This window comes from Ptychodera flava, chromosome 16 (genome assembly GCF_041260155.1).
Source record: "Ptychodera flava strain L36383 chromosome 16, AS_Pfla_20210202, whole genome shotgun sequence".
Classification (NCBI taxonomy): Eukaryota; Metazoa; Hemichordata; class Enteropneusta; family Ptychoderidae; genus Ptychodera; species Ptychodera flava.
Window position 1 is genome coordinate 12330403 of NC_091943.1, and position 26585 is coordinate 12356987.

Below are 26585 nucleotides of genomic sequence, written 5' to 3' on the forward strand. Positions count from 1 at the left end.
TGAGGACCAAACTTCATGTAACGGTGTATGCATGATGAGAGTTGCGCACTTGACTTTTTGAACTTGATTTTTTTGTACAGACCATAGAATGTTTCACTGAATATTTAATCTTGTGTGGCTGTAAGCAGGTTTGAGTTTGTCCACAGTTGACAAGTATTTCAGCGTGTTTAAAGAAGTCAAACAACTAAAACTGCTTTCCATATCAAACGAAGTTCACGAAAAAAGCTCAAAAAAGAGCGACTTTGATAGTTTCCATTATTGATCAAACGTTGGCTTCCATGACATGTCTATTTGTCATCTTTATTATTTCAAGTTAACGAAACAAGAAACAATTTATGCAGCAATGTAATATCTCTATGTAAATTATAGGCATTTCTCTTTATTTTGATATTTCCATTGAAGAAAACTGTATAAATATCCTCAGCACCGTGACGAGAGGGGTTTATTTCTCATTAGCTAAGAAATTAAGAATTCAATATGTACTCTAGTGCCTCATCTCGGAACACAGTTACTGAGATACTATGAGGGGTGAGTCTGATTTCTTCTGGTTGTGCAGTTTGACAACCTGTCAAGACGTGCCACTACATACAACGAGGCGTATTTTCCACCGTAAAGACAATACATTATTCTCCGCTATGTTGAACAAGATCAAAAGTCAAACGGAAAATGGAAGCGTTCCAACGGAAATGGAAGCGTTCCCCCAAAATTTAAAAAATCCCCTTCTCAATAATTTCCTAGTCGTCACCAGTGTAACTGGCCGTATCCTGTCTTCAAAATTCCCTTGGCTCAGCACTCCACTGCGGTCTGCCCGCCAAACGATTGTCCCCTCGGATTTCCTTCGGCAAATCCCTGTAAAAGGCAAATCCTACTCCGTAAATAGCCCACTGGTGTTTTCTAAAGTCTCGTCCGTTTAGCACCAGAAGAAAATAATGTCTCCTCTCGCTGATGTCATAGCACGCCCGCCCTTTTCCTATAATTGATGGTACGCTGACGAACAACTTTCTATTCGCGAACAGCTTTATTTTTGCTGCTTCTTTCGACGTAAAAGTCCGAGTTCCTTCCGTGACACGGCTTACAATCACATGAAAGTTAAATCATGAACCTACTGTCACAATAACCGACACGCCTCTCTGGTACCGCGTACCCTCATGTATTTTTGGCAGACGTCTTGTGTAATCGTTATGGTATTTACGTGCTGTACATAATTATGTAGACTTGGTTCAAGTCTGTGATTTGTGAATGTTTGAGAGGAGTGAACGCGATGATTTGTATTTTGCTTTCATGTGAAACGCGCGCGTGAGTGGACGCGATGAGTAGGGTGAACGCGATGAGTGGAGTGAACGCTATACAGCGGAGTTTCACCCGGAATCACGGAGATGACAACAAACTTTGTAATGCATGCAGAGGTTTTTAGCAAGCGTTCTTCTTATTGGCCAGAATAACGGCGGGGGCTGTCAATCATTTTGTATTTGCTCTACGTCACTGTGTACACAGTCCGTCTCACCGCCTGTACTTTGCAAGAAGTCCAAGTCGGTGAATCCGGCAGAAACTAACTCACTACTGCGCAGACTCAAACGTGACGCATTCAATCGCTGGGAAAACCTGGCGTGAGCTGCCAAATTCCGGATAGGTTTGTACGAAATAGGAGAGACACAAAAGAAACTATTATAAATGATTTTATTTTTTTAAAATTCACGACTTGAACCAAGTCTAATAATTATGTAACTTCTTGCATAACTCTATCCCAGAGCGCTTTTGTTGAGAAAGGTCAGCCCTGGAAGTCCGCCCCACTGAAGTTCACAGCGTTTGCAGTCAATGAACGTCTGGATCTCCGACAGATATCAACAAAACACGATTGTGCTGATGGTTTGAATTTCTGGATTGTCAGAACTAATAATAATCAGAATTTTTTGGAATGTGCTAACCTTCCATGATAATTTTTGGAAAAGACTGTTTTCAAAAAGACGCTGAAAATTCTACGCGTTTCTTTCGGTTTGTGAAAATGAAAGAACAAGTTGGTGAATGTCTGGCTAGGCGTATGTTTATTTTGTCCATTTTGGTCACCGCTGCTGTATTGACACAAACACTACTTCTTCTGCTGGGGAACTTTTGCTTTAGGTTTTTCGGTTCTCGTTTTTTCGCGGCTGAGTAAATAGCTACTCATTCGAAAAGTGGAATTTATTGTCTCATTCAGAAATTTCGTATAATAGAGTTTAAAAGAGGTTTTCTTCTGCTTTTGAAAGGTGTTGTTAGCGCTGGGTCATAAGGGCTTATATGGTATCCGTCATTATTTACGGAGTTCGGACGGAGGAATTACTTAAGAAACTCCAAAATTTCGAGTGTTCCCTTCTCCTTAGCCAACGATGATGAATTTCAGTAAACCCACATTCTAATACAGAAATTTTGGTTGACCACCGCCCAAAAATACTTCGAAAAGTTAAATATGGATACATGTATTCGTGTTATTTACGGACGTAGCAATAATAAAGACCTGTCAGATTCTAGTTTACCATTTTAGATTATCATCAGTTACCCCATGACAGTTGAAAAAAGTGAAACCAACAAAATAAAATTCAAAGTCACAACAAATACAGATATAAAAGCTCAGCCAATAATCGGTATCCAACCATAATTATAGTATAGTTTAATTTGGATGCGCGTGGTTAAATGCCAAAATGGTTATTAAATACACTGCATTTTCATCTTTTGAGTCTATCAACGGCAAATCAAGATGCATAGTGGGATTTACACATTACTGTACTTTGGGTTTTTTGTCTGGTTTCATGTAGTTAATATTGATTGTTCTGTTAAAGCATTTATTTGCTTTATATTTAACATCTTTAAGAGTAAAACATATTTTATCAAAGTATGCATTGAATGAATTTTATGCTTTCTATTTATTAAGGTGTCAAAACTTTGTTTCTGCAATATTATGTTTTCAAGAGATTGCAAAATCTTGTGTCAAAGAGGACAGTGAAAATAAACAAGACAAAGAAAACAGAAAATTAATGTAGAAAATAAATTTTCATTTGGAATCTATCGCTCAGGTATTTTGGGACTGCGACAAATTATTTTCTTGCAAAAAAGATGGGTTTGTTATCGAAGCAGTCCAATGTTTTGTATACTTTGTAGAATTAACTTTCTTTACACATTCCCCAATAATCAGTACCCTGTAGAATAGAGAGTAGATGTTTCTCATTCTTGATCAGGCAAATATACATATTTTTATCAGGAAATACGGAGAAATTACTCATTTAGTAATGATAGTCAACATACTTGGTATATACATCAAATTGTACCAGTTTTTTATTTCTTTTCTATTATTTTTGTATCATTTCATAACTGCGCTAAATGCTTCAGTACATTTGCCAAAAAAACTGAGTAGCCCTTCTCCCTTTGCACATTTTGAGTAACCCCCTTGTGGCTTTCAATTTTTTGAGTGACCCCCGCTCTGATTCCTCCGACCCCCAACCCTCAAGGTCGTAATGACGGCTCCCTAAAGCAAACATTTTGTCGCCCACGTATTGGATTAACCGTAAAACCGTAGTACTTGGGTCTCTGCACAACAGCTCTCTTGTTTACTTTAACTCTGTTTGTGCCCGTGTGACCCTGAATTATTCTTGTGCCATCGATCGCTTTAGCGCAAATTGTTTAATCGTAAAATTGTAATATTTTACAAATCATCTTTACGGCATGACTCTGATAAGATCAATCTTTGATTGGTGTGATTTAAACTATTGTGTCAGTTTGAGTAATGAATGACCCTTCGAACAGGATCACCAAATATTTTGTATCGTCGTTCTCTCGGTAATCCGCAGCGACGTCAGCTATATTGGAGAAAGTCATGTGATTTGTGTATCAATAATCAAATATAAATGCCAGCTACAGCCGGGGAAAACATAAACAAAAACCTCTAAACGACTTCGATCTTGCCAGTTCTAAATAGGAACTACTGTTTCAGATTTCACACCCATCAAATTAAGCCGACCTTGAGATATCTTGCCAACAGGCAAACACAGACATACAGACCCTTTGGTTCTACATTGACCTTTGTTTGAAAACCGGAGCAGAACACTTAATAGCGTAAGATTACTGGAAACGAATATGTGTTGACTCGTCTTATTTTACCCCCGGGGGGGGTACTTCGAAACAAATGACTACGGGTAAGTGCCGCCGAATGGGTAACTTTTTCACGAAAACAATCCTAAGTATGGGTCAACAAAAAAGCAAATGTCACATGCTCTAGGAATATCTTCACACTCAGCCGCAAAGGTGAAAATTTCCCAAATTTCTCAAGCAAATCCCTAACAATGGGACATATTTTTGGAATATACCGGTAGATGTTTTCGACTTGTGCGGCACACCCCCGTATGAAATATCAGGAGTACCCCTCCCGGGTATTTGACCTTTGGAAGAATAATTCTTCCCTTTATTTACCTCGGAACTCAGCGTCTTTGCTTTAAAACATCTTTATTTCTTTTTCAGAAACATCCAACATTTCAGCTTGGTGTGTGCAACGAGCAATTTGCTATTTCGCCTGAATCAGTTAAGCCTATAAGCTGACAGACCTCTTGTCTATCATGTTCATCACTTCTGTTCAAGAAACAAGTATTTAAATTTCCGAAAGTATGCTGCAATACAAAATTACAGCCTTGCAGACGAAATGCAGGTGTCGTTGTTGACATTGGTACATGGTGGTTGTGAATAAGAAACGTCACTTAAGAAGTACAACGCATAGATACTTGAAAGTAATCAAAAGTGATATACATATATATAACAGCACGCTATGTGAGATCTATTGTACTTTCAGAGAAGACTAACATAGCACAAAAATATCGAGTCTTGTGCCTAATATCGGAACACGGTTACTGAGAATCTATCAGGAGTGAGTCTGATTTATCTTGACTGGGCGCGGTAAGCAGTTTGACATCCTGTAAAGAAGTGCCACTACATACAAAGTGAATGTTAGGACGTTTAGAACGACCAAGGCATACAAGATGACAAAGGTAGCCTGACTATTCTGGATGTCCACATTGGCGAGGTACAGGTAACCCGAACAGGAGACGGTGAAGAGAAGTGTCCACAGGGACGCCCCCTCAAGGATGTTCTCCAGAGTGCCTTGGAAGGGACGAAAGGAATTCTGCAGTTGCACGCATAAGGCGAACACAACTGTGATCGATACCGGTTGTAGGGCCGAGCTTCGGGGCACGCAAGAGAACAACACAGCCAGGCAGAGTTTGCGAAACAGGAAGCACATATCAACATATTCGAAGCCAGCCCTGTAAGGTTTGAAGAAGCGTCCCAGAAAAGTATCGATATTTTTCAACGACCGCACCATTTCAGGAGTCAAGTCGGAATGCGCCGCTATTTTTCGTCTCCTCGGAATGTACACCCACAGTAAAATTCCAAATAAAGTCGGCATCAGAACGCCGTAAATACCTAGCGATGCAGACGACCAACTGACCAGTGTTGCCCACAAGGCGCTCCCGCAGGGAATTGTCGGGTAATTGTGCATGTAATGAACACCTGTTGTCACGTCCCTGTCGCATATTGTGAGCGAAGTAAGCGACAACTTTATAATTGGGAAGTAGAGAACGCCGAGGACGAATATCGCGACGCCGCCACACTTGTACGCAAACTGTATAACCGGACTCCAGTCAATAGGGCGACCTGACTGAGTTGTTTCCACGGAGCTCTCCGACTGGAGAAGGAGCTGGGAGCGCTCGTGCACGAGTCCGCGACGCTGTTTTCTAAAATGTACCAAGAAGACTATCAAGGCGCCCACACCAATTACAAGAAGAGCTAACACGACAGCTACTATTGGCAATGTGAGCATTACTATCAGATGGCCAGGAGGCCTGTATAATTTCGGGTACACGCAACTTAGACTGGAAAACTGAAAATTGAACGCATCCACGACAAAATATATTACGTGATAAATCTCTTTTGGTGCCACTGGGTATGTACGTAGAGTAGCTTCGAGAAGTTGAACGTAGAACACCAAACCATTTAGGATGGCCTGTGAATTTCCAGCGAGACCTGACAGGTTAGCGACAACCACGATGAAAGATAGTTGGAATGCCCAAAAAGGTGTAAGGCCAAAGGCGCTGAGGGTAATATGAATCAGTAACAAGAAAACTTGAAGTGCACTCGTCGTAGCGATTTCAACGAAGGCCTGTTTTCTCACCCGCCAACGCACGAGCCATGCCACGGTGATACAGATTACAGTCACGATCGACATGGCAACCAGCACCTTGTAAGTCTTGCCTGTGCCTTCATAACAAGGTCGGCAACTGTTCTTGCTGTCATGGTAATAGCTGTCACTTTCACACTGCGAACACAGCCGACCTCCGTGATGTTCTTTGCAAACACATGCCTCGTCGCATACAGTTCTCATGCGCCTCCGGTCGACTTCAAGGTGACAACGGCAAGTTGCGTTGACATTGCAAACAGGGTCCTCAGCCCTCGAGACCGAGCACTTTTCGAAACGACGAACACTGTCCGGCGAAGGTGACGGCCAATAATTCAAGGACCACGTCATCGTGCTCCATGCCGCCTTACCGGGACACGTCCCGCCTTCAAGACAGCGTTGACAGCGCCCCTTCTGGCCGAAAAAGTGCTCATTGCATGTGCACAGGTGATAATCGTAATAAGACGGATCCATTTCTATAAAACACTCCGCCGAATTTCGTTTCACGAGACGAACTCTCGGACAGGAGAAATCTTTGTTCGGCTCATTAACTACATTTTCCTCATTGACAACAAACAGACCGCCGTCCAAGCGACCGGTGCGGCTTCGCATTCCCGGATTGTTTCGGATGTTAAAGAACTTGAGATTGTTGAAGTGAACGTATGTCTTTGGCACCTCACCAGACAAGTCGTTGTCAGAAAAATCTAAATATGAGAGGTATGACATATCTGTCCACCAATGTGGTATGTTGCCGGTGAGCTTATTGTGGCTCAGATCAATTGAGCTCATATAGGGGTACTCGTACATTTTGGAATTGAGCGGCCCATGGAGCCCCGTGCTGGAAAGATTCAGCCAAATCAGAGAGGTGCACGTTCGGAACTTTTCCAAGATCGAATCAAACTCGTCATTCAGCGGATTGTCCGACAAGTCTACATTTACCAAATCAGTGTGCTCAAACTTTTTAGAAGGAAGGCTAGACAGAAGATTGCCCTTCATAACGACACTGGTTAACTTTGGCAAAACAGTAAGATTTTCTGGTAATTTCCCGCTGATTTTGTTGAAGGACATGTCTAAGCGAGAGAGGTTTTGCAAATTTCCGATTGATTCTGGAAGTATGCCTGTCACATTGTTATTCGCCATTATTATCGCTGCTAGGATTGGGTAATTTTCACCAAAATTTGCCGGAAGTTCTCCATACAGGCCCATCTCTGACATGTGTAGCGAACGAATTGCCTTCAACTCGAGTAGTGATTTGGGATAACGACTTTTCATCTTTGTGTATTCAAAATCAAGAAATCGTAAATATGGTTTATTTTCGCCAAGGCATTCAGGGATGGCACCTGTTATGGCCGTCTCGCCAACACTGAGAACCGTCAGGTTAGTCTTATTACAGAGCTCAATCGGTAGATCACCCGTGATGTCTGGGTTCACACTCAGTTGAACAAAACGCAGAGGCATGTTTCTGATCAGCGCGCCCTCTAGAGAACCCGAGAAACGGTTAAAAGAAAGAGTCATTCTTTCAAGCTTAGCCATATTTGGTTTCAAGAAGTCACTGATCTGTCCCGTTAGATGGTTTGTGTTGACTTTGAGGCAACGCAAGTCTCTCAGTCTCGACAGGTCTGGTAGAATACCAGTCATATTATTCACTGGTAGTGTAATATTTTCCACAAACCCAAGTCGGTTGCAACATATGCCATACCATTCGCATTGGTCTATCCCATCCTCCAACCAGAAGCCGTTGTTGATCCAGTTCTTGCCATTAGTCGCCTTAAACATCTGGAAAAAAAGTCACGACATTTTGTTTAACGATGCTGAAGTTATTTTCGTATTCGTTTTCGTATTCGTTTTCGTATTCGTATTCGTATTCGTATTGGAGTCACTGACAAAATTTTTTATTTTTAGTCCAAATTTCGTACGTATTATACAAAAGTTCTGTCTTTACAGAACTTAAAGTGCTTTTTATATGACAATATATCAATACTTCAATATTTGAGAATGTAAGTTGAAAAAGATCCAATCTTTTTAGGCCCTAGATTGAAAGATATCGTTGCTATAATTAGAGGAGAGATTTTAAAAACAAACGGCCAGTACACAGGCACTCCTTAGCTGGGTAGTCTGTTGAATAGATCGATGTTCGGTTCGATCTATCGATCCCGTAGTCGATATGCGCGCCATGTAACCAAAATACTCACTAGGTTATAGTGGCGGGCATACTGACCACGGGATCGATAGATCGAGCCGAAAATCGATCTATTTAGCAGACTACCAAGCTATTAGCGCCTGTGGGCCAGTAGTAGTCTTTGGAGGAAAGATTTTTTAAACAAACATCATTTTCGTATTCGTATTCGTATTCGTTTTCGTATTAACTTTATCACAACAACCAACTTAAACATTCTGTTGACATCATTAGTATCGATAATGGAAATTTAGCTGACCCGCCCAATTTGACGAGTTGTAAACTTAAAAGGTAATTTTCTTGTTTAAACTGATATCTCTGAGAAAGTGATCGTCATAACGACAATGAATGCAGGGCTCAACGTTATCGCATGCCCCTAAGTCGATGACATGCTATATTTAGACTGCTGTCGCAAAGAAAATATCATCTCATATGATGTGGGAAAGCGTCATAAAAGAAAACGAGATGAATAAAATGGTATCATCGGCCTATGTCCCGATCGGTACATTTGTTTCCCTAATAAAGATTAAATTAATGTGTGAGCTGTTGTCAGAGTCTTTATTTCAGTACGGCCCCCGTCTCTTTTTCTTTCCTTGCGTTTGCGTCAACTGTCATTGCCAGAACATGTTAATCAACTTGCGTTATGATAAGATACACCTAGAATGCATGGAAATTAATTTGTATCGCGAAATATCGAGAAATACCTGTATTCTATGATAAATAGACTTCAGCTAGTCTAGTAGCTGTCGCAACTGGCTCGATCGGTTTCCGTCATTGTTACTGTGCGATCCAGTTTTAGTGTTACGCAGTTTGCCCCGCTCTACAACTCCGTACTGCAGGTCACTCCGAAAACTTTCAGCAGTACTATTTTGGGGGACCAATTAAGCCGCTAGCCGTAGAGAGCTCCTTTTTTCAACAAAAACTCTGAATAGAAATGCAGCAACTATCAACTTTCGATAGATATTTTGTAGGCAAGAGAACAAAACTCAAAGGTATATGCGCATTTAATCCTAACTGTGATATCGCAGCGGTACTTGTGGCGTGTATCGAACTCGCTCGGGTCATTGAGGTCATCGCCACAGTCCCATCCATGGTCTGTTCTCTACTACCTCCATGGTTCTACAAAATTGCAGTCGCTACCCGGCAGATTTGCCATGATATTTCAACAAAGTTGCTTGCTATTTAGATCTAGCTGAAAACAAAAACCTTTATGAAACAGGATAATCCAGTCCAAGCTTGATGAAATCGATGCTTTGATCTGCTTTCCAAAGGACGATTTCCGGAAATGGTCTAGCCGGTCACATGCCACTATTATTAACGCAAATATTCATTACGCACGTGAACGCATGAAACATGTTGCAGTTACTGGTTTCTTGTTTTCCCTTGTCAGCTATATTTTGATGACATTTTATGCTGGGATTATGATTGGTTCATTGAAATGATGTGACAGCACTAAAACTGCTTCTGATACTTGATTGGATTGTAGTAAAATTTATCATTAAATTCATGGGATATTTTGACAGATCATTCAAGATAACATCAGCAGACACATTGGCAGCGCTGTGCAGAGGAGAGAACGCGCTCAAACCTTTGAGTAACTCCGCTCAACGGCTATGCTTATTCAATGCGTATTTTGGGGTCGTGGCCTTTCAGGACAATGCTCCGTGAACACTGAGCGAATATATGTTGTATTTGATCACGTATACGGTATGGAGAAATGTCTTGAAAAAAACTCAGTCGCAATCTCATAAAATTTGGTCACCTATGCGACTGAAAATGGTCGCTACTTTGAGCCTCATGAATGTAATACTTGAATTATCGGTCGGTCCGGTTTTATGTATAATATTGCTCACATCTTTACTCTGAAAGATAAACTACCTATTGTCATTGATTTATGTTACTTTCTCCCTGTAGCAGCACGTACAACTTAGTCGTAACTTGCAATTTTGTAATTTTTGCCTTACCGCACTCCCTGAGTTTTGTAAAGTATTGTATTGTATTGTATTGTTATTATAATTTATTTCAGGTCTACGTAGAGCCATATCAAAATCAAGTAAAATACTTGAAATACAAATTGTAAATGGATATGATCATTCTAAAGTGAGTCCAAAAGGATGACCGGATAGGGGGTATACAAAACGAAGACCGAAGATCGAAGACCGAACACCGAAGATCGAAGACCGAAGACCGAAGACCCCTGAATTTGGATTAAAGGCACGATGCACTCTAACCGGCAAGGACGGATCGAACGTTATAGTATTTAGTACGCAGTAATTACGCTGTTTCAGACATGATACACGCCAAATTACCATCACATCGGAGTCAAACTGAAACACTCGCCTGCGCGACTTGATAACGATGGCGGCTAACATTTCAAACACAATACACGAAGTTCACCGAAATTAAGCTAATACGGCGAAATATGGTCCTTAAATACCGGAGATATCACAGTTCTTTGATTTGTACTTTTGACTTTGACAGATACGGCAAGCCGCTAGTATTGGTTTCGGATTGTAATTCTCAAATAGGCGCAACTATTTTAAGTTTTAATGTTTCATATAGCCATTTTTGATATAATTGTGGATGAATAACTCTCACCTTGACCAATTGAAACAATCCCGACGAAATATGGACGATTATTACGAGAGATATGCCAGGGTCTTCGTTTTGTACATTTGGACTTGAAAACCGCCCAAAATTAGTAGGTTTTTTTGAAATTACTCCAAAAATATACGTCCAAATTTTGTTTTTGGCACGGAATTGACTTCCTCCCACTATTCTTCACAAATTAAACCAATACCGACAATGAATGGTCCTTAAATACCAGAGATATCAAGGGTCTTCGTTTTGTACTTTTGACTTTGACAGACTCGGATACGGTACTATCCGCTGGCATTAGTGTCGGCTTCTGATTCTCAAATAAATGCAACTATTTTAGGTTTTAATGTTTCAAATGGCCATTTTTTATATAGTTGTGGATGAATAACTCTCTCCTTGACCAAATGAAAAAATCCCGACGAAAAATGGACGATTTTTACGAGAGATATGCCAGGGTCTTCGTTTTGTACATTTGGACTTGAAAACCGCCCAAAATTAGTAGGTTTTTCTTAAATTACTCCAAAAATATACGTCCAAATTTTGTTTTTGGCACGGAATTGACTTCCTCCTACTATTCTTCACAAAATAAACCAATACCGACGAAATATGGTCAATAAATACCGGAGATATCAAGGGTCTTCGTTTTGTACTTTTGACTTTGACAGATACGGTAGGCCGCTAGTATTGGTTTCGGATTGTAATTCTCAAATAGGCGCAACTATTTTAAGTTTAAATGTTTCATATGGCCATTTTTATATAGTTGTGGATGAATAACTCTCACCTTGACCAATTGAAACAATCCCGACGAAAAATGGACGATTATTACGAGAGATATGCCAGGGTCTTCGTTTTGTACATTTGGACTTGAAAACCGCCCAAAATTAGTAGTTTTTTTTGAAATTACTCCAAAAATATACGTCCAAATTTTGTTTTTGGCACGGAATTGACTTCCTCCTACTATTCTTCACAAATTAAACCAATACCGACGAAATATGGCCCATAAATACCGGAGATATCAAGGGTCTTCGTTTGTACTTTGACTTTGACATATACGGCAAAGCGCTAGTATTCGTTTCGGATTCCGATTCTCAATAAAACTCAATTTTTTTAGGATTTAATGTTCAATATTTCGATTTTTGATATAGTTGTGGATGAATAACTCTCACCTTGACCAAATGAAATAATCCCGACGAAAAATGGACGATTATTACGAAAGATATGCCAGGGTCTTCGTTTTGTACACTGGACTTGAAAACCGCCCAAAATTAGTAGGTTTTTCTTAAATTACTCCAAAAATATACTTCCAAATTTTGTCTTTGGCACGGGATTGACTTCCTTCTACTATTCTTCACAAAATAAACCAATACCGACAATGAAGGGTCCTTAAATACCGGAGATATCAAGGGTCTTCGTTTTGTACTTTTGACGTTGACAGGTACGAAAGCATGATCTAGCGTTGATTACAGATTACGAATCTAAAATTCACTGAATTATATTTGTTTATTTGTTGTGAGGCATTTTTACTACATTTATAATAATAAATGCATAAATGAATATCGAAGAGTTAAATAAATTATTTATTTATATTAATTAACATACATACATACATACATACATACATACATACATACATACATACATACATACATACATACATACATACATACATACATACATAAATGTATACATACATACATACAGACATGCAGACAGATAGAGAGATAGAAGTAGATGAGGTAGATAGATAGATAGATTTAGATTATATATATATTTATATATATATATATATATATATATATATTATATATATATATATATATTATATATATAAACAAGCTTAATGCTATTTGAAAGTTTTTTTTATTAAAACAAAATGAACTGTCAACTTTACGCTGACCTTACATAGTCCTTTGTAATGGTAAAACATCAAATTTGTAGCAATTCGAACTTCAAGATAACTACTGTATTGTGATCGGTATTATCTTACGAAGGAAAACAATTGCTTAGAACAATTACAGCGAGGGTCATCGGTTTATGATACTGTTGAAACATTTTTACACAAGGTACATGTGAACATGTTGCTTAATAAGTAATAGCATGGGTAGTACGACAGACCCTAACTTGGTGATGTGCATTTTAATAGCCATCCTGACATCGCCGTATAAGTAACTGTGATTCTCCTTTGATACTTGGTATACAGTTTCCAAGGGGCTATTGTAATATATGATATATTGAAATTATGGTGAAATCTGCAATGTTTATTTTTGGGGCAATCTTTACCATTTTTGGTCAGAAAATTTTATTCTCAAAAAACTACTCGTCAGATAGCTTTGGTTGACATGTTCTTAGGGATGATCTGATGAGATATATTCAAATTATGATGAAATTGTGTATTTTTGCAGCTATTTAGCCACTTTTTTCCGGCTCCTGAATTGAGCTATCAAAGATTTCCACCTTCTTCATCAACATGTGTCAAAAATAGTTATTCTCTACATAAACACAGCGTAGCTATATCTTCCGTTAGCTTGCTTGTCTTTTTAAGTGACAAATGCATTTTTTTTATGAGTAATTTGTAATATTGCATCATTCCGCTATAGGGCACGTACAATTTTTGAGAAATTTGAAAAATATGAAAATCCCATTATCTCAAATTAGTTCCAATCGTGTTATCAACAAAAACAATCGTCGTCCTACCTAACCAAATTTTCGGAGACATGTTACAAGAAACACATAGTTGTTTAGGTCACGTACTTGGCAATAACAATACAAAAAACGAATTTGTGTAACCACTCACGCCATTTCAATATATCCACAATACCATGTTAAAGTAAACATTAGTCAATTTTGATGCATGAAACAAATTCCAGTACGACCATTCGATTTATCCACTATGTGCTACTTAAAGAGGCACTCCCACTTGGTAACATTTTTAAAACGTATTTTTTAATGCCAACGGTCGATATTTGACGTGGCGACTGCGCGCGGATCGCGAGATATCGATAAAAATATGTCCCCAAAAAAGTAAAAGTTTGAATTCCGGTGGCCCACCTAAATCCAGCTTCCGAACATCGAACGTTCGGCACTGGGGCCATTGTCAACTAAACTATGGAGTACGAGTCTACGCTAACGCTGCTGTACGCCACAGTACCACTTGCGTCGGTGATCGGTCATGACGCGTCGGGGAAAACCGAGTCTTACTGACTCGGAGAAAAAACGGAAAACAAAGATTGCTGATTCCACCAGAATTTGCATGGGTGACTAGCAGAGATATGTGCGGTTGATACATAGCGGACGCCGTGTGGTATGCGTGCATACCACGTGGCGGCCGCTATGTATTGAACCACGCGTAACTGTGTGGCAGACGACAAAATGTAGTCATCAGAGGCGGCTAACTAATATTTTACAGGTAAAAAACTGATATCTATGTGGTATTGGGTAAAAAATAATAGAACTGACCGAAAATAATGAAAAAGACAAAACTAAGAAGAAGTTTAAAAAAAAACTGGCATATCTCTCGTAAAAATCGTCCATATTTCGTCGGGATTATTTCAATTGGTCAAGGAGAGAGTTATTCATCCACAACTATATCAAAAATGGCCATATGAAACATTAAAACCTAAAATCTGTTGCGCCTATTTGAGAATTACAATCCGAAACCAATACTTGCGGCTTACCGTATCTGTCAAAGTCAAAAGTACAAAACGAAGACCCTTTATATCTCCGGTATTTGTTGACCATATTTCGTCGGTATTGGTTTATTTTGTGACGAATAGTGGGAGGAAGTCAATCCCGTGCCAAAAACAAACTTTGGACCTATATTTTTGGAGTAATGTCAAAAAAACCTACTAATTTTGGGCGGTTTTCAAGTCCAAATGTACAAAACGAAGACCCTGGCATATCTCTCATAAAATCGTCCATTTTTCGTTCGGATTATTTCAATTGGTCAAGGAGAGAGTTATTCATCCACAACTATATCAAAAATGGCCATATGAAACATTAAAGCCTAAAATAGTTGCATTTATTTGAAAATCGGAGTCCGAAACCAATGCCAGCGGCTAGTACCGTATCCGAGTCTGTCAAAGTCAAAAGTACAAAACGAAGACCCTTGATATCTCCGGTATTTAAGGGCACTTCATTGTCGGTATTGGTTTATTTTGTGACGAATAGTGAGAGGAAGTCAATTCCGTGCCAAAAACAAAATTTGGACGTATATTTTTGGAGTAATTTAAGAAAAACCTACTAATTTTGGGCGGTTTTCAAGTCCAAATGTACAAAACGAAGACCCTGGCATATCTCTCGTAAAAATCGTCCATTTTTCGTCGGGATTATTTCAATTGGTCAAGGAGAGATTTGTTCATCTACAACTATATCAAAAATGGCCATGTGAAATATTAAAACCTAAAATAGTTACGTTTATTTGAGAATCGGAATCAGAAACGAATGCCATCGGCTTACCGTATCTGTAAGGTCAAAAGTACAAAACGAAGACCCTTGATATCTTCGGTATTTAAGGATCATTCATTGTCGGTATTGGTTTATTTTGTGACGAATAGTGGGAGGAAGTCAATTCCGTGCCAAAAACCAAATTTTGACGTATATTTTTGGAGTAATTTAAGAAAAACCTACTAATTTTGGGCGTTTTTCAAGTCCAAATGTACAAAACGAAGACCCTGGCATATCTCTCGTAATAATCGTCCATATTTCGTCGGGATTGTTTCAATTGGTCAAGGTGAGAGTTATTCATCCACAATTATATCAAAAATGGCTATATGAAACATTAAAACTTAAAATAGTTGCGCCTATTTGAGAATTACAATCCGAAACCAATACTAGCGGCTTGCCGTATCTGTCAAAGTCAAAAGTACAAATCAAAGAACTGTGATATCTCCGGTATTTAAGGACCATATTTCGCCGTATTAGCTTAATTTCGGTTGAACTTCGTGTATTGTGTTTGAATGTTAGCCGCCATCGTTATCAAGTCGCGCAGGCGAGTGTTTCAGTTTGACTCCGATGTGATGGTAATTTGGCGTGTATCATGTCTGAAAAAGCGTAATTACTGCGTACTAAATACTATAACGTTCGATCCGTCCTTGCCGGTTAGAGTGCATCGTGCCTTTAATCCAAATTCAGGGGTCTTCGGTCTTCGGTCTTCGATCTTCGGTGTTCGGTCTTCGATCTTCGGTCTTCGTTTTGTATACCCCCTGACCGGATATAACAATTTTCACATTTTTTTATTCAGATGGTTGTCCTAGACAAGTCCCCCGTTCATCATAGCTTTCACAGTCACCCGTTTTGCAGCGCCTCACAAAAATCTGCCCTCCCCGCAAAACAATGGTACAGTCCAGGGCAGCTAGCGCTCCTTTGCACCCGCTCTCACGAGTCCCATTCATTACTTGGCAATGACCACCTGATTTCGGGGTGCATCCAGCTGCCCGGTCAAGAGACATTGGCAGGCGAAGATGCTGCCTTACCAGATCCCAACCGATTTTAAGTATTTTTTTTCAAATAAAATGAAGTGAACAAAATTCTTTAAAATCTACAAATGCAAATTTATGTAAATTTAACCAAATTTGGCAGATGAAATTACGAATCAAATTATCACAATATTTAAACCTCAGTAAATATCGTATATTGCACGTTTCATACCTGAAACCTGGACTAAAAATAACAATTTCTGTCAGTGACTCCAATACGAATACGAATACGAATACGAAAACGAATACGAAAACGAATACGAAAATAACTTCAGCATCGTGACATTTTGTTTAAAAAGGCAAAGCTTTTTTTTCTTATCATGAAGCGCGTCGACCTTGACTAGCCGCGCCCTTCTTTTTCACGTTGGCTCGAAAAATAAGTTAAAATACATAACAAATCTCATTGCATAACGCATGATAGAAACCACAATCATGACTAATTAAATGTAAGCACTGTACAATTCGTAACAGTTAACTTATCGTCGTCAGCTTCCTTTATTACATGCCTCGCATATCAAACGTCGCACGCTCCATAGGATTCAATGGTAACTCGTCAATGACGTCGCGGGCCGCATAGTCATCATTGGACTGAAAGTGAACCGGAACTATTTTCAACTAGGCAGCTTTTGGATGTTGAAATTTCATGTTTTGCACAGAAAATCCGGTTTCTGGAAAATTTGCTTAAAAAATTGATAAACCGCATAACAATAGTTTAAATATATCAATGCGCCATTCGATAAAAAAAATCGTTCCATTTTTAATAGATTTTGTCCAAGATGGAAATAAAGCATTTGATTATCATTTGCCAATAAACTAAATATTTTGAGTGAAAACTATGCAAGAAAGGCATGTAAGAAAACCATTATAGCCCAAACAAGGGACTATGTACCCTCGGGGCAGGAGACCATTTGCTCGATGTAAGGAGGGCAAATGGTGACCTACCCTCCGGCACATAGTCCCATGTTTGGGCTATAATATATATATATTGTGTCATTCACTTGTTTTTCTATTTCCATGTCCATTGGGCCAAGGTAAAACAAAATCATGTGGTTCAGGGTACCCAATCTACCCTAGGTTTTACCCGCCGACCCTAACCTTAACGCAGAACTGGAAAAATTCAATTTAAGAAGTGTGAAATTTGGTGAAAAATACAAAGCCGCGAGAACCTGAATAAGATCTATCGAAATTTTTTTTAGGAACGTCATCCAAGTTTCCATTATTACATAATCCACTTAGTTTGCATTGTCTGTGCTGGCGATGTTGCTGGGCTGTGGCTTGAGGTGCAGCAGACTAAGAATATCAGTGTAGCATTTTTTTCATAGGTTTGTAACAGCAGAGCTGGGGACAAGAACTCCCCATTATCGCCAATAATATCCTGAATATAATATCTGAATGAATCCTATTCGGGGAAAAAACAGTTTTTCCATGGTCAGAAATGTTAAAGGTGCCCTAAATAATTTGATAACGAATGTCTAGATGAGTGGGCTTCCAGAAAGTAACATTCCATTCTCTCCAGCTTTATGCCAGGCTTAGATCAGGCTTCTATAGAATAGCGGAATTATCTCCAAAAAAGGGAAAACACGAAAAAAGTGAGGAATCAAGAGATCTGGATCGTAGTAGCTAAACCAATAAATTGGCAAAGCCTTCCACTCAGCATACAAAATATCACATAATTTACGAATACATGATGCACTAAGTGCATCGCGAGTGTCAAAAATACCAGGTATCTTGAGCCCATCATTCTCATAATGACCAATAACTTGATCTTATCTGGTTTGCTTTTCCACGAGAAACTGAAAATAATTTTATTGACAGTATTCAGCCGGTCAACTGGGAGTCATTAGGTTTCACATGACATAATCAAGTTTTGGGAAGGCCAATGATTTTAAAATTGTAATTTTACCATATAAACTTAACCTACGCCATGACCATAAATGAAGCACAATTTGGAGCCTTTCAATTTTCTTTTCTAAATTAAGTAGCAAACACTTGCCACGATCATATCCGAAAGTAGACCCCGAGGGATTTTATAGGATGCGGATCCCAGTCTAGACCAGCCGGTTTATATTTTCCAAGAACCAAGCCATAAACCTTCTGACTTGCTAACATTGAGCTGATACAGATCCAAAAGCTGTAACTGCATCAATAGCGTTGTGGATTGAGACATATTCTGACACAAAAAAGAGTAGTATCATCAGCAAAAGTGTGAGAGTTTGATTTCAGTAGAAGTGGGGTTGACAACAGACATCAATGCCGGCAATGTAACGGCTTTGTAAGATATGTGTTGCCATGATTTCCACTACAAGTAGATATAATAAAGCTGACATGGACAACCTTGACGTCCATGTTGAAGATCAAAGTAAGAAGAAGACCAGCCATTATATATTGCTAACACAACTCTGACAAGAATTGTACATGGTTCTAATAGTATATATGAAATAATTGCCAAACTGAATTTTTTTGAGAAGAGCTGGAATAAAATTTGGCTCAACAGTGTCGAACACATCCATCCATCCATCCATCCATCCATCCATCTTTCCATGCATACATACATACATACATACATACATACATACATACATACATACATGCATGCATGCATGCATGCATGCATGCATGCATGCATACATACATACATACATACATACATACATACATACATACATACATACATACATACATACATACATACATACATACATACATACATAGATACATACATACATACATACATACATACATACATATTGGGTGTCTGTAATTACCTCAATAAGTGTTTGCCTCTCCTGGTTTCGTCGGTCATTGTTTAGATTCCAACTCGTACGGTGAATGTAACAAAGTGCGTCATATCTGTACAAAAAGAGTAACAAAATCAATTGACCAACTTCCGAACCACTTGACAGAAAGACTAATCAGGCAAATGTCACCAGCATACAGATTGATGAGAAATCCTCCAATATTACAACATAATGTAATGCAATGTAATATAAACGAAAGCTCACACTTTGATAAATGCAACTTTCCTATACTTCACAGGACCGTCCGCCGTGTACTTCTCAACGGCAAGCGACTTTGGCACTTGCAAACGGAATAGTGCATTCGCATGGTGACACAGACGGAAGGGAGCCACCCTTGCCTTGCCGTGAATAGAGAAACGCTTCGTGACCCCTCTCAGTTGAGAAGTTTCAGTGAACTACGTGAATTTGTATGAAACACGGTCAGTGAAAGTACGTTTCGTATCATAAATATAACGCGGGCAGTTTTTTTTCCGCACAGCGATGTCCGCCGGAAAGTACCTGTAAACTTTGAAATTTTGACTTTTGTTTGAACCACAGATCTTCTCTCTACTACTTATCCTAAGTACTTACATTTCTAGCATATTTTATGTCACCAACCTATTGGTGTACAACCCATATTGTAAAACCCACATTATATTACGCTTTATTCAGTATGAGGGAAATGTTTAACAGCCAAACGGTCAACGTGTGAACGTGCCAAACGATAGTACAACAAAGTTTTTAATCTAAATTCACCGACAGATCTTATAACACTGAGAACAAAACAAATAGAAAGCGATTAGATTTTTGTCGCTTAAAATTGGAGCGATCGATGACGCACCATTTGATGAAATTTTGGCGTATGTGCTTTATCAAGAAGCAAGGATCTGTAATCTGCAAATCAATTTAGAAACCTCAACCGACCAGCCTCTAGCGATGGCTTTTGGCCTGGAGACTGTAGAGAGCAAAGCCTCGGTCTGACAATTGAGCATTGCAAGGCCGGGATACTGTGTGCGCTGTCATTCACCAGTCTTTACGTTTAATTTGCTGCCCAAATCGGGGAACACTATCAAAGTTGCTTGCCATGCCATTGTCACCGAGAAAGGCATGTAATTTCGTAGCGTTTCATGAAACACAGGCAATGTACTCACGGTGCGATATATCAAACTATGAAGTCTTGTATTGATTGTACAGCTGGAAAATTCACGATATTACAGGAGCTTTATACAGACAGGTTGAAGATTTGAGAAACGTTACACGTAGTAAATATGCCGTTAATAATTTAAGTATCTTATAATACCTTAGATCTGTTGTATTCAAGACTCAGTTTTGACCTTTTGACCTTGGACTGCAAAAACATGATGGCTTCTATTACATTTAAATGGAGGCGCTCGTCGGAACTGTGCTCAAAGGTTTCCAGGGACCCCCTACGACCGATGTAAATACTGTATCTAGTGTACGTTGGCGATTGATGTAAGTTGAAGCATGTTTGTTACAGTATCGTAAAATTTAAATGTCGCAGCAATGTTGAAGTAATGCATCTCAATATCATGCATGAAATACATTGTTTAAGAACAAGAAAGTGGCACACACCCAGTTCCAACGACTGCCTCCCTTTAACACGATGAGCAACACACAATGGTTTTGTTTTAATGTAACAGAGTACATGATTTATCAACATAGAAACATGCATTAAACTATAAGTGTCAACCTAGTAAGTGGGAAAATGCTTATGCCAAAAAAAAGAAGAAAAAAAAGAAAAGAAATTGTGCTGTTCCGAAAACATAGTTTTCAAAATAGGGTTAGGAATTTTTTTCCAAGGTATTTTGATTTTTAAATACGCATTTTTCAGGGCGATGAAACACAGGCCACAACATTTCCAGGAAAACGTATCATACATATAAAAGGAATAAAAACATAAAAGACGTCCTTGTTCAAGGAAAAATCAAATGTCAGGCAACGAACAAGAGATTTTACGGGTTTTTTTTTATTTCCGTGTTTACGTAACTCTAAAAAGTTTAGGGTCGGCAGGCAAAAAATAGGGTACGTCGGGTTATTGGAACAGCACATTTTTTTTCTTTGGCCTTATGCCCATTTCTCCTCGCTAATGCTTCCATTGGATAGTTTAGTCCTTCTCAGCTCTGGTTCCTTGAAGTTATGCTGACGCCCTTTTTCAAAAAGGTCTCTACGTGGGTATAGATTATATTTTGCATGTTGTGAACGTATGTCGAGTGTCTGCATGTCTGTCTGTGTGACTGAGAGCCAAATGAGAAACTGCCATCGGTCGGGTACGAACTTCCGCGAGTTTTGGGTGATGAGAGTCAAAGGTCATTGCCCCACATACAGGAAACAGGAATAACATACCTGATGTCGTCACGGCGATTCGACGAAGAAGGTTGGCCATGCTCTCCATAAAGGGTTGTTTCGTTAGGGTCATGTGAAGCTAAAAAAAATACAAGAAATATACACTAAATAATTCAAATTCTTTCACAAAGTCGGTAAGATTACAGTATGAATTATGGGCCTGAGGGTTTTATGGCGAATTTAAAACTTTATTGGCTGATCCTGTGGCGTATTTTTCAGTGTTTTTATTCTATTCGTAAAATGTGTCTTCTTCTTCCTCTACTCCCCAAACCATTTTGCAATATTTGAGGCATGGACGAAACGTCCCATACTGTTGATAGATTGACTCACCGTCCGGACGCGAATTCACTCGTCAACAATATCGTTGAACATTACATACAACACACTGTGTTTGCACGGTAAATGCTTCATTTTCGACATGTTTGAGGAAGCGTCCCAGTTACTATGGCTGTGGGTTGGCAGGTAAAGCCAGGGATGTCATTTGAAATTGTAAACTGCAAATGGGGAGGCGGTGTGTTTCATGACTTTTCCACACAGCGTATAGTCACTTGATTTTCAAAAGTGATAGGCTTTATTCTCAAATACCTCGAGGGAATTGACGGGCGGGGGGGGGGGGGGTTCTGAAAATATCAAGGTATGTTGAGGGCATATTTGAAGGGATTTGCTTTGGGACTTATAGGGGGACTCGAAATAAAACTGTCTCTGATTGATTTGAAATGCGTTGAGTTGTTAATTTATAGCTGTGACGCTTAGCTAATTTTAGGTGGTTTTGTTTTGTATATCCATTGCAGTTTCTTATTGCCTTCCCTGAAGTGTGATGAAAAGTCCAGTTCTTAACTTATCAGCACAGCCATACGTGTACAGTCAGCATTGCCATCGTTTAAAAATTGAATTCATGCCTAGATTAGAATTTATTTGTCATCAGTAACAATGATTATGGTCCGAAGTTTACACATATGCAGAGTATTTTGCCAAAATGAATATTTGTTATATTGGTATGCTGTGGGGAGTAGAACAAGAAACTGCAGTCGATACACACAACAAAACATACTTGATTGGCCAAAAGGTGCACCTAACGTCCCTTTGATACAAATGTGTTGATTGTGTCCAGTTTTGCTTGCAGGTGAGGGTAGTCATCCTGTTTCCAAACCTTTCTTTTGTGATCACAAAGGGAGAATAGCTCTAATGTTTACTTTATAATTTGGCTTGAACTTATACAGAGAAGTACTATTATTGATTGTCCAGAAACTTATTACAGCCTAAAAATCAACATTTAACAGTATTTACATATAAATGCACAGATATAGCAAGTTTGTAAGGGAATTTTTTAATAGCTTGCCTTTAGATTACCATGAGGAGTGAATTAATATTTTTGGATGAAATTCTAAAACATTTGTTGTTCACATTTGCAATTTCAAACACCCTATTTACATTTGTATCAATTACCAAACACTTATAAAATCATAAATTAAGCTAGTTTAGTATCGTCAAAAAGTATTTATAGTTTTCTCATAGACTGCAATGTATAGTGAATCAACATTTTCGGTGAAATTCCAAAATCAAATTTCTTATACACATATGCGCTTGTAACCACTCAATTCTGATCAAGTAAATTTATATAGTAAATCAACATCGATTTAATCCAAAAATCAAATTTCTTGTACACACATGCACCTTTTACTTCCCATATGTAAATGTACATATACGGCTTGTTTTTAGGGGGAAATTGTTAATAGTTTGCCAAATGGACTCCCATGTATTATGATTTCATATTGTTAAAGGAAGCACTATATCGGCCATGCACATATTGCTCTCTAATAGTTGCACAAAAAATGATGACCCTCCCCTAAAGGCATACGTGAAATTTCATGACCCTTCAAACACATCCCGATTCCAATTTGAAACAACATTAAGGTAATATGCACCTCGAAAGTGAAAGACTTAAACTTTTGCTCAAACTTTCCTCAAGGAATCTTTAAATCATTCTCTTTCAAAATCAAGAATAAAAATAGGGGGTCACCGTGCAAATTTTGGTACTAGAGAAACAAATTACCCAAGAATTACCGATATTCGAAATTCAAAATGGCCGCCATCCCTGTGTTAACTCTATAGAGAAAAATAAAAAATTTCGAAATTCGGAAAACTAATCCGGTGAAAAGTTTTCTTTCACAAAGAGCTTTAAAATGAACCCCCACAAGTGGTATATCAGAAGAGGTAAAAGTTTGAGAGTCCGAATGTCCGTCCCCGAGGTGCGTTCTACCTTAAATGACTTTTCCCTGTAATTTCTGCCAGTCTCTTGGAGGAGCTTTCAAAATTATAGCAAGTGTGTATGCGGCTTTATTACTTTCGAAAAACCTTTTCACCCTACATGGGAAACATGGTGACTCTCCATCCATTTTTTTATTCTGTGAGATCTTTTCTCCGTAGTCTGAGTACAAGCATCACTGATTTTATGTCTTGCCATAAACTGTTCCTGCTGAACAGAAACGACAGGTTCTTGGCAGGCTTTCACTAGCCACTGCCGGAAGCTAAGCGTTATATAAAGACTACAAGCTCACATTGCGCTGTGCATGTGGGATGTCTGTAATGCTGAAATTTAAATTCCAGAAATAAATTAATAATTTAAATTTATCTCGGTATATATAAACAGAGTAATATGAATGAAAAATTATCTTTTACTTTGTTTCCTACTGTCAAACAGTATCGATATCGGAAAATTAGAAGTATGAAATATATGGTACGTTTTTTGTACTGTAGTACCTATCTTTGAAAGCATAAATAAGCTTATATTATCAGTTATATCATGCCAGTATATTATAGGCGCAAATAAAATGATCTGATTGGTCAAGACGTCAAAACAACCGTGCTATATCCATGATAATAGCACGGCTGTAACCGTGCTCTCATCTCCGCGAGCTCTCATCCAGAGAAAATGCCCGTTTTTTAACGTTTCAAGCCAGAATTTCAATATATATTATTATGATATATTAGCAATAAACCATTCTGGCAACGTCGCGGTTTTCACCAGTTCACCCTATGCATGCACTCGCTATCGTTTGTGCATATATGTCGTGACCTGGTCGAAATCTCTTGGTATACCGTCGCTTGGTGTGGTCTATAGCTTAAAGACATTTTAGCTGTCATCGCAGTAACCATAGCAATCCCATTCAATATTAGGGAGTTTGTACTTTGCAGCTCTAGTTTCCTGGAACAAGATACTTTTAGTTCTCTTTGCTTCCCCTTTGATTCCCAACGTCGAGCAGCGGATACCAACAGTCCCATGTTCATGGCAATCTTCGTGGCCCTCGTACCTGGCATCATACACGATTCTGGATTTTTAGATGGTGGGACAATATTTAAAAATGCAGATTTATAACGGGACGATTCATGTTTACCAAGTTTTTGTTCAAGAAGGCGAGTCTCAGCGGCAATTCGGTACAGAATTCGGTGAATCCGGTGGAAATTTGCTCACAAAAGAGAACAAGGAATGTTAAATTACCCAAATCCTAGCTGCGCTGGGTTCTGCCCCTTTGGTAATTTTGTCAGACTACTTCGCTTGCTAATGTAGGCCTAAGCACGCATGCCATTGCACCTCGCTAATAAATAGTTCAGTTTTCAAAACCCACCCTGGTATGGTTTACTGGGATGTAGTAACTCTTGTGTAGAAGTGCGGAAGTTGTTTTGCCTAACAATGGATCATCGATAGACTTGTCGAAGGAGAACCATTTTCTAAAACACTTCAACAAGGAAATAAGGAATATGACTCGTATACTTCTCTTTTTGAATAGGCCGACTTTAAAACATGCCGGAACTAGACAAACAGGCTGCTGCATTATCAAAAACGAAATTAGCGTGAATGCATGAACAGGTTTATCAGGAGGGTTCAATTTTCAGATGTACAGGATCTCTTCGTTGCCTATTATGAGTAACCAAGGCGATGAGCCGTGATTTCTGGTGTCCGTATGACAATTAAATGGTGGCTGCAGTGGCAGACTACGAACAGTGCTGTGATGATACTGGCTCGTAAATACGCTGAACAAAAAGTAAATATGTGAGTTTCGGTAACCCGACCTAAACCATTTTGCAGAATTTTGACAAATCACCAGTGATTTTGCTGTTTTTTTCAGAGGTCTCACCCGATTGAAAAAAATAATATATATTTCCCGCCAAAACTAATACACGGTAACGGAAAGAGATGATAGTTCACTTGTCTATGTTAATGTACAGGAAGCTCCTAAGGAAGTCTATGATGTATGACAATTTGTTATGCTTCGCTAAACTGGTGAAAAACTTTGCCTCATTCGTGTTTAGCCAGTGGGTTGTCGTTCTTGCTGCAAAAAGCAAATCACCGTCTCTGAGATTAAAATCGAGCGTCTCACTGATTGCGTGCTTCATTTCCTTGTCGTCAGCTACGCGTAGCAAAACGGGGATGGCATGACGACCATGACGATCTCGGTAGAATTGCGACTGATGTTAGAAATACTACACTGCACGTATCTCTGAAAGCTGCCGATTCAATCAATGCTTCACACCGATCGATGAATGATATTGCTCTAGCATTGAATGACTTTTAAACAACTTACCTTCACATTGAAAATGAAACACCGTAGCAAAGGTCAACGTTACTATAAAAGTGTAGTAGACCATCATAACGACAGATATCAGGCTACATGAAGTGAACTACTTTGATGGACGACTGGCAGATTTACAGCGAACGGTTTTTGTTATATCTCCACACCACTTCCCCGTTTCTTGCAAATAAGAAATTACACACAGACAGCCTTGAGTTGTCAATCACTAAAAGGTGTGGTTTTAGAAGCCAAAACAAACACACCTTGATATGCATATAATATATGTGCTCGATGCTAAAAGCAGAGCGTATATAAAATTACTTCGAGTGAAAAGTAGTGATAGATATATCCTGCAATCTTCAGACAGAAGTGAAAGGATTCTTAACTCTTCACTCCCATTTATATGGTTGGGACGTACCATTATATTTCTAGGTG

General features: G+C 38.9%; 1 protein-coding gene across 1 annotated transcript; it reads right to left on the reverse strand.

Annotated features, from left to right (window-relative positions):
• Nucleotides 1–3328: 3328 nt before the first annotated feature.
• On the reverse strand, nt 3329–26336 carry LOC139114019 (putative leucine-rich repeat-containing protein DDB_G0281931). Its single transcript, XM_070675493.1, has 4 exons — nt 26163–26336; nt 21580–21658; nt 19204–19288; nt 3329–7966 (listed from the first exon to the last, which is right to left on the reverse strand). Exons 1-4 carry the CDS (start codon nt 26227–26229, stop codon nt 4880–4882), a joined length of 3318 nt encoding a protein of 1105 aa, XP_070531594.1. The 5' UTR covers nt 26230–26336; the 3' UTR covers nt 3329–4879.
• Nucleotides 26337–26585: the final 249 nt, after the last annotated feature.

Coding starts and splice junctions, on each gene's coding strand:
- LOC139114019 (XM_070675493.1), bottom strand. CDS start 26,229: ATGATGGTCTACTACACTTTTATAGTAACGTTGACCTTTGCTACGGTG. Junction 21,659..26,162: donor GTTTCATTTTCAATGTGAAG/GTAAGTTGTTTA, acceptor TATTTTTTTTAG/CTTCACATGACCCTAACGAA. Junction 19,289..21,579: donor AATCGCCGTGACGACATCAG/GTATGTTATTCC, acceptor CTTTTTGTACAG/ATATGACGCACTTTGTTACA.